This window comes from Chiloscyllium plagiosum, chromosome 35 (genome assembly GCF_004010195.1).
Source record: "Chiloscyllium plagiosum isolate BGI_BamShark_2017 chromosome 35, ASM401019v2, whole genome shotgun sequence".
NCBI classification, from domain to species: domain Eukaryota; kingdom Metazoa; phylum Chordata; class Chondrichthyes; order Orectolobiformes; family Hemiscylliidae; genus Chiloscyllium; species Chiloscyllium plagiosum.
In genome coordinates, this window is record NC_057744.1 from 23,194,245 (window position 1) to 23,203,999 (window position 9,755).

General features: G+C 43.0%; 1 protein-coding gene across 1 annotated transcript in view; it reads right to left on the reverse strand.

Moving 5' to 3' along the window:
- Positions 1–9,755, reverse strand: part of LOC122540700 (beta-galactosidase-1-like protein 2) — a 92,125-nt gene that overhangs the window by 52,455 nt on the left and 29,915 nt on the right. Inside the window, exons 3-4 of the mRNA XM_043676815.1 lie at positions 7,457–7,525; positions 6,108–6,203 (exon numbers count right to left, since the gene is read on the reverse strand). Coding sequence (XP_043532750.1) covers positions 6,108–6,203; positions 7,457–7,525 — 165 coding nt within the window. The remainder of the gene's footprint in view (positions 1–6,107; positions 6,204–7,456; positions 7,526–9,755) is intronic.

Sequence of the window (9,755 nt, forward strand, 5' to 3'; positions counted from 1 at the left end):
CAGCAGAGCCTCAGGGTGATCCGATACAGTAGCCGTCACAGAAACATTGTTCAAGACCACAGCTGGATACTTAGCATAGAAACGGATGTGTAAACAGGAAGGTGGAACAGTGGTCAAAGATAGTATCACTGCATTTTGTTCAAAGACAGTTAGAATAGATAAGGTTGGAGGTGAGAAACAGAAAGGGAACAGTGATCTTGTGGGTATTTATTATAGTCAGGAGGAAGTAAAACAGAGCTTTATGGAAATCTGCAGGTCAAGTGGAGTCGTGGTGGATGGTGATTTCAAATACTCCAGGGTAGATTGGGAAAAAGGAAGAGTATGGGGCACATAGGGGAGAAATTCCTGTAACTTATGGAGGAGAACTTTCTGGAACAGTACATTTCTGGGACTATCAGGGAAGGAGCTGTCTTGGATCTGGTCCTAGAAAGATGAGGCAGACAAGTGGAGTATGTCAGAGTGAGGGAGCATTTGGGAAATAATGATCATGATACAATAAGGTTCAATTTTAAGTTGGAAAAGGATAAAAGTAAGTCACTGAGTAAGATTCCAGGCTGCAAATGGGCAGGTTTTACAGGTTTAAAAGTTGAATTGGAAGAGATTTATCAGAAACACATTTTGGTGGATAGAACAGTGGATGAAAAATGGAAGGATTTCAAAAGGAGTGATGAATAGGGTGCTGGCTAACTACATACATATAAGAAAAAAAAGGTCTTAAAGTTAGAGTACCCTGGAGGACATTGAGAAAATAAGGAAGAAAATGATCTTATTACCAGACTAGTAAAAGTGCTGGAAATTAGGAAGAGTATCTCAAATGCAGGAGAGTGGTTAAGGTTGGAATAGGAAAGATTAAGAGATAACATGAGGAAAGGATAGCAGGTTGTAGTAGAATAAACAGTAAAAATGTTCTTCAAATTTTCCAAGTCGCTCTGAACAGGGGACTGGAGATTTATAAACCCAGGAACGACAGACTTGTTCGTTTGATGTAATAGCAGGAAAACTGATAAAGGCCAGAATACGAGATACGATAAACGTACATTTGGAGGAGAATAATACCAGGCGGTTAACATGGCTTTGTTAATGGCAGGTCATGTCTGACAAATTTGATTGAGTTATTTGATGAGGTGACACAGGCAACGGATGAGGATAGTGCTGTGGATGTTATTTATTTGGACTTTCAGAATGATTTTAGAGACAAGGAAATGTGAGAGAAATTGGGATTATTCTCCTTAAAGCAGAGGAGATTAAGAGGTAAGCTAATTGTGGTGCTCAATATTATGACAGGGTGAAGAAGGACATTCTGTTTCCACAAGTTGGTATGTCAGTAACTAGGGGTCAATTTTAAGATTGTCAACAAGAAAGCTATGAGTGAGATGAGGAGAAACATCTTTACACAGGGGTTGAGAGAATTTGGAATGTGCTGCCTGGAAGAGCGGTGGAAGCAGATTCCACAGGAGGTTTCAAAAGGCAGCTGGATATACATTCGAAAATGCTAATAAATTTACACGGCTACACAGATAAGGTTGGAATATGGGACGAGCTGGGTAGCTCATTCAAGTGCCGGTACAGACACAATGGGTCAAATTGCCTCCTTCTCCACAGTAAAATTCTATGATTTTATATCCCATGTCAAAAGACTGGAAAAGACTTGATACTATTGCTGTAACAAGATCAAACATGAACATTTCCCCTGTCATTGTAGGGGAAAACATAACTGGTTAAAAAAGCACTTTAACTGTTAACAACTGGCGATGAACAAAGTGCTTATGCAGTCATTTTTGTAAAGGTTTCTGTTAAGTGGAAAGACTGCCCTTTACAACACAGCTAAATTAAGAAAATGTCTATTTACTCCTATTTACAGAAGTCTTATCCAACACCGCATGAATTAATTCAGAATGTATGCAGCATGGGAGGTGTAGAATATGTGCAGATGTGCGATCATGATTGGTCACAAGCAATGCTGTCACTAAACAGCACCGACATGCAGCCTGTAAGATACCATGCCTGTGTTACTCTATGATAAATACCACTGACAAAATCTGGGAAAAATAAAAGAGAATTAACATTGAAAAAGATGGGCAAAATCAACCAAATTAAGACAACGCTCTACACTCAGCCTAGATATCTTGATTTTCTTGTTAGAAGGATGCGGCTAGGCCAGCATTTGTTGCCATCCCTAAATGCCCTTGAACACAGTGGCTGGTCTAGGCCATTTCAGAGGATATTCAAGAATTACTGCATTACTGTTGATCCAGAGTTAAATGTGAGTCCAACTGGAACAGATACCCAGATTTTCTTCCCCAAAACACATACAGGTGTGCTTTTATGACAGAGATATTTGTCATGATCACCATAACTGAGACTATTCCAGATTTATTAATTGAGCTTAGACATCACCTGCTTCCCAAGTAGGATTTGAACCCATATCCCTACCGCACAAGCCTGGGCCTCTAGTCCAGTGACATTACTGCTTTGCCACAATCTTCCTCTACACCAGTACTTAAAAACACTGTGGGCTCTCTGCCTACAAATCTTCTCAATATACTGTCATATCACAATACCAGGAGATTATATTTGGGAAATTGAAAGGGATTTATTTGGGCGTACCAAACATGGAACTAAATTAAAAGTGAAATCGCCATAATCCAAGCAGACCACAAGGCTGCACTCATTAGGGATGAGTGAGTTTAACTTGAGGGTCACCATGTCATAGGAAAAGGGTGAGGTTGAGAAGGTGGGATTTTTATCATAATCTCAGCCAGTTAAATTATGAGTTCGTCATTTGTACTGGTAAACATGTTTTCGCAAGATTTTCTTGTGCATTAAATAAGCAAAAATTTAAGTTTGGAAATTCTAACTACCTTCGAGGATGCTACTTAATATTGACTTGCTTTCAAGGCGAAGTGTCAGAATTGTATATTGCTTTAAAAGCTTACTGGTCAAATAGATCCATATATGACTAAGCACAGGCTTTTGTGCACTTTGTTTGAACTATTTCCATGATAAATCATGTCCATATTTATAATGAAAACATCTTTGTAAACTACTGCACATAATTTGAGCACTCTCTGCTTCCAGTGAATCATGTCCATATTTATAATGAAAACATCTTTGTAAACTACTGCACATAATTTGAGCACTCTCTGCTTCCAGTGAAGGCACTGTAAAGCACTGCAGAACTGCAAAAAAATCTAAAATTAACAAAAAATATGTTTCATCTGAAAAAAATGAGCAATTTTTAAACTCAGCCAACAGATGGGGCTCTTGAACAAGGAAACTTGATTAAAGCCCCAACCCCTACTTCAACTATTTAACAGTTCCACCGGCCATTTAATGCCTTCCAATCTGTCACAGAAATCACACAAACACAAAATTTAACTTCCGTAATAATACTGGACAGTCTTCTACCTTATCATCTTGAAAGTGTATAACAAGAAATGCAGAAAGTGTACAATTAACAATATATTTTTACAAAGTAAGGATAGAAAGAGAGAATACTATCTGATGCTAGCTACTTCATTGTGGCAAAGCCAGAATTCTCCCTGCTCAAAGACTCCCTTGAAGTGCAGTAATTCCTTCTCAACTTTTATTCTTATCCCTGTCCACATTGTGATGCTGCACAGGTTTGTCTGCAATAATCCTTACCATGGCTTTTGACTTGGAACTATATCACTGTTCCTTCACTGTTACTGGAACCCCCTTCTGAACACCAGCCTGTGTGTGCACCTACACCTGTCACACTACAGAAGTACAAGAAAGCAGCTCATCACCACTTTCTCAGGGGTAATTAGGGATAGACAATAAACACTGAGCCAACACCCCAATGAATGAATATTTTAAAAACTAGCAGAGGCCTCTTGTGAAGGAGTGGCAATGTTCCTACCTCTGGTATAAAAGGAGAAAGTGAGGACTGCAGATGCTGGAGATCAGAGCTGAAAAAGTGTTGCTGGAAAAGCGCAGCAGGTCAGGCAGCATCTAAGGAGCAGGAGAATCGACGTTTCGGGCATGAGCCCTTCTTCAGGAATGAGGAGTGTGTGCCAAGCAGGCTAAGATAAAAGGTAGGGAGGAGGAACTTGGGGGAGGGGGGTTGGAAATGCGATAGGTGGAAGGAGGTTAAGGTGAGGGTGATAGGCCGGAGTGGGGGTGGGAACGGAGAGGTCAGGAAGAAGATTGCAGGTAGGAATGTGGTGCTGAGTTTGAGGGTTGGGACTGAGACAAGGGGAGGGGAAATGAGGAAACTGGAGAAATCGGAGTTCATCCCTTGTGGTTGGAAGGTTCCTAGGCGGAAGATGAGGCGCTCTTCCTCCAGCCATCGTGTTGCTATGATCTGGCGATGGAGGAGTCCAAGGACCTGCATGTCCTTGGTGGAGTGGGAGGGGGAGTTGAAGTGTTGAGCCACGGGGTGGTTGGGTTGGTTGGTCCGGATGTCCCAGAGGTGTTCTCTGAAACGTTCCACAAGTAGGCGGCCCGTCTCTCCCCAATATAGAGGAGGCCACATCAGGTGCAGCAGATGCAGTAAATGATGTGTGTGGAGGCGCAGATGAATTTGTGGCGGATATGGAAGGGACTATGAGGTTGGAGGTGGTGGATGGAGATCCCCTGAGGTGATGAGGTTATGGATAGTCTGGGAGCTGATGGTTTGGCGATGGGAGGTGGGGTCATGGTCAAGGGGGCAGTAGGAGGTGGTGTCCGCGAGCTGGCATTTAGCCTCAGCGGTGTAAAGGTCGGTGCGCCAAACTATTACCGTGCCTCCCTTGTCTGCCGGTTTGATAGTGAGGTTGGGGTTGGAACGGAGGGAGTGGAGGGCTGCACGTTCCGAGGGTGAAGTGGGTGAGAGGAGTGGAGAGGTTGAGGCAGTTAATGTCGCGGCGGCAGTTGGCTATGAAGAGATCGAGGGCAGTTAAGAGGCCAGCACAAGGTGTCCAGGTGGATGGGGTGTGTTGGAGGCGGGAGAAGGGGTCGTCAGAGGGTGGGTGAGAATCCTGGTTGAAGAAATAGGCGCGGAGGTGAAGGCGGCGGAAGAATTGTTCGATGTCTCGCCACGTGTTGAACTCGTTAATCCGAGAGCATAGGGGAATGAAGGTGTGGCCTCTGCCGAGGACTGATCTTTCAACCTCAGAGAGGGGTAGACTTGCACCCACTACCTACCCCCTTACCTCACTCCAAGGCCCCAAGGGATCCTTCCATATCCGCCACAAATTCACCTGCACCCCCACACACATCATTTACTGCATCCGCTGCACCCGACGTGGCCTCCTCTATATTGGGGAGACAGGCCGCCTACTTGCGGAACGTTTCAGAGAACACCTCTGGGACACCCGGACAACCAACCCAACCACCCCGTGGCTCAACGCTTCAACTCCCCCTCCTACTCCACCAAGGATATGCAGGTTCTTGGACTCCTCCATTGCCAGACCACAGCAACACGATGGCTGGAGGAAGAGCGCCTCATTTTCCGCCTAGGAACCCTCCAACCACAAGGGATGAACTCAGATTTCTCCAGTTTCCTCATTTCCCCTCCCCCCTTGTCTCAGTCCCAACCCTCAAACTCAGCACCACCTTCCTAACCTGCAATCTTCTTCCTGACCTCTCCGCCCCCCCCACCCCACTCCAGCCTATCACCCTCACCTTAACCTCCTTCCACCTATCGCATTTCCAACGCCTCTCCACCAAGTCCCTCCTCCCTCCCTTTTATCTTAGCCTGCTTGGCACACTCCCCTCATTCCTGAAGAAGGGCTTATGCCCGAAATGTCGATTCTCCTGCTCCTTGGATGCTGCATGACCTGCTGCGCTTTTCCAGCAACACATTTTCAGCTCTGGTATAAAAGGACCAGGCTCATGTCCCACATGCCCCAGAGTTGCCTGATTAAAAATAATCTAAGTTATAGCATTCCAAGCATTGCTCTCTCAGCTTAAACTGATTTGAGTCCATCGATATGCTTTTATTCTGTGACATGTTACAGTCCATTTTTAAAACATCAAAATTTGAGGAAGGATGACATCCACACTGATGACTAGGAACACAAATTTATTTTCAGCAAAGAGAAAAAAGGTTGACAGATATAGCAGCATTAAAGTTTCCTCTTTCTGATTGCCGTTGTATTTACCTGGGTAAACCACCAAGGTCCCATTCCGAACAAATGTATGGTCCTGGACGCAGAATGACCCACAAATCCAAATCATTGGCCAATGTGAGATATGCCCTAAGAGACAAAATAATTATGTTGATCATTTTGAACAAAGGAGTGATTAAATGTAGTGTGTTTAGAGATGAATGAATTTTACACTTGCATTCACTGTCTGCTCCATATCCTACAACATCTAAATTCTCTCGAACTTTGCGAAGTGGTATATGTCCATTTCAGGGAACAGTAGAAACATTATAACGGACAAAATTAAACAGTTTATATCTTTCTATACTACAACATCAAATATATTTCACAACTACAGATACAGTGTGCCAAAACCAGCAACCTCGGGACCAAGTCAATTTTGGATCTTGCCTGTTTTCAGACACACAGTTTTGAAAATTCTTTATCTTCATCTTTCAAAATGTTCCAGATTCATTCGTAGGCTTTCCATTTTCGTCATGGACACTCAAAAGTTTAACATTATTTTCATGGGTTTTTAAACCGCGCAACATCCAAAATGAGTACAATTGAGGAAATCCAATTTTCAAGCCCCGTTTAGAATGGTGAATCCAACCACAGATTAGGCCAAGGTGTGTATTTGAGTAGTGCAGGGCGGCCGAGAGACAGAGCGGAGCAGGCTGGAGCCTGCAGCAGGGCGGAGATAGTTGTTAGACTTGTTCAGTGAGTAGCTTGTGAGGCCGGTCAGACCCGTGTGGAAGCCCCTGCACTGAGCTACTGCAATGTAATGTTTATCTGTAATTCATCTGACTGCGATGTTTATCCTTTTAACTATGTCGCATTTCTTAACTATGAATCACTGTAAGGTATTACAACTTTTCTTTATTCCCCTTTTTGTATCTCAGATTTGTACCCTAGGTATTTTGTACCCAAGGCGGCACCAGAGGCGATATTGTGTACTTCTCACTGTACTCCTGTACTTAAGTACATGTGACAATAAAGGATAAAGAATATTCTATTCTAGGCATTCCCAACCTGACAAATGACCAGAGAAAAGAGCAGGGGGTTGGAAATGTCGAGAAAAATCTGAGTTTCTGCAAATGTAACACTTAAGAATGGCCATTCACACACCGCCACATCAAAAGGTTCAATCCCTAACAATTCAGAGACTCTTGCAGGGAATACCACAACCTTCAATAAGGTTCAGAATTAGTTGAAATCAAAACACTACTACATTTGTGTGTGAAAGATGAGCTCACTAACTCTCTCTGCTCCCCTTCCCCCCCAAAAACAAAGACTGCTTTTAAAAGGAGATGAAGGGAAACAAAGGCAACAACAACAAGAAAAGGGGGGGCGCAATTACTTACTCAAAATCAAGATTGTCTTTGAAATTAAATATTCCTTTCTGTGGCTCATGGAGATTCCAAGGTATGTACCTGTAATAAGATCACAGATACTGATATCATATCCAAAGCACTAAGAAGTACAATGCTCACTGAGCTGGCAGGTGTGTTTTCAGACGTTTCATCACCATGCGAGGTAATGTCATCAACGAGCCTCCGGTGAAGCGCTGGTGCTCTGTCCTGCTTTTCCACACAGTAGCTTGGATTAAAAACCTATATCAGACCGGTCACTAACAGACACGGGAAAAAAACGTCCTAGTAAGAGGGATGAACTGCAACTGCAGAGGCACGAACAAAAAGGACTTCTTAGTAGCATTAGAATCAACTCTGAAAGACAGAAAAGCAACACACAGACCAGATATTTAACTACAGGAGCAATCATCTTGCATCAGGACATTATTTAAATGGGCCACAACACACTGCAGCACCCAGGAACTACGAGCAGAAGAAAAATACCTATACAGCAAGTTCGAGAAGAATGGATACCTGATAAACACAGTCCGCCGATTTTTAAACAACAAACCCAAATAAGTAGTCACAGCATGCCTAGAAACTCCAGCCACATTACCATACAAAGACACCTCGGAGATGACTACCAGGCTACTCTGACCCCTTGGCATCATGATAGCCCACAAACCTACCACACATTGAAACAGCTACTGATGAACCTACAATATCACACATAACAAGCAAAATGAATGTAATTTACAAAATACACTGCAAGGACTGCAACAAACACTACATCAGAGACAGGCAGAAAACTAGTCACCAGGATAGACGAACACCAAAAAGAAATGACCCGCTATCACTGGTATCCTTACACACAGATAGAGAAGGACACCACTTTGACTAGGACAACACATCTATCCTGGGATAGGCTGAACAGAGACATGCATGGGAATTCCTAGAGACCTGGCATTCTAACTGGAACTCCATCAATAAACACATCAATGTGGACCCCATCTAGCATCCTCTGAGATATCACCCACCTTAAGAGACCAAGACACATAAGTAGAGGCTCACTGAGGTTACCTAGCATGGTGATGAAACATCTGAAAACAAACCTGCAAGCTCAACAACTAAACTTACAACCTGAACCTCAAGCTAAGCTACAAAATTATCTCAAAAATTGCAAACTACACATTTGATGCTCCCATACTCAAGCTCAGAATATTCCTAAACCTATTCCCGCCGTAGACGTGAACTCATGGCTGTTTCACAACCTGGCAATCTTAAATTGTCTGTAAATACTAGCCATAAAAAAGATTTTATGCACAAGCAAATAAATTAGAAGTAGAAGTAGGATTTTTGGCCCTTTAAGTTTGCTCCAACATTCAATAAAATCAAGGCTAATCTGTGTACCGGATCCCACAGATTCATAAAGCTCTAATAACTTTAGATTCTCATTAGGTCAGGGAATCTCAAAAATAAACTGATGGCTGCATGTTCATCAATGTCTTATGTAACTGATAAGTAACAATCTTACATTGATGCCTCTTTTAATAACAGACAGCACTCAGTTAGCCTTCTTAAATCAATTGCTAAATCGCACACTGACTTTCTGTGACTCAGTGGAGTATCTAAATCCCTCTTGACCTCTGAATACTTCCATTGCTATGGCTTAAGTCATACTCTACCTTTTTATTTTTCTTGCCAAAATGAATAACTTTGCATTTTCACCACATTATTCTCCACCTGTCAGATTTTTGCTCACTCAACCTATCTATATCCACTTGCAACTTCCCATGTCATTCACTGATTGTAGCTGTAGTGATTATAATTTCACCAGGTTTCCCTCCTCCTTCAACTTCTTGATTTATAGGTATTAAATGTAACTTTTTGCATCCTCTACAGTGAAGACAAAAGTTTATTCATTACAGCTGCCATTTCTTAACAATTGAGGAGAAAGTGAGGTCTGCAGATGCTGGAGATCAGAGATGGAAATGTGTTGCTGGAAAAGCGCAGCAGGTCAGGCAGCATCTAGGGAACAGGAGAATCGACGTTTCGGGCATTAGCCCTTCTTCAGGAATGAGGAAAGTTGGTCCAGCAGGCTAAGATAAAAGATAGGGAGGAGGGACTTGGGGGAGGGGCGTCGGAAATGTGATAGGTGGAAAGAGGTCAAGGTGAGGGTGATAGGTCAGACTGGGGTGGGGGAGGAGAGGTCGGGAAGAAGATTGCAGGTTAGGAAGGCGGTGCTGAATTCAAATTCAGCACCGCCTTCCTAACCTGCAATCTTCTTCCCAACCTCTCCGCCCCCACCCCA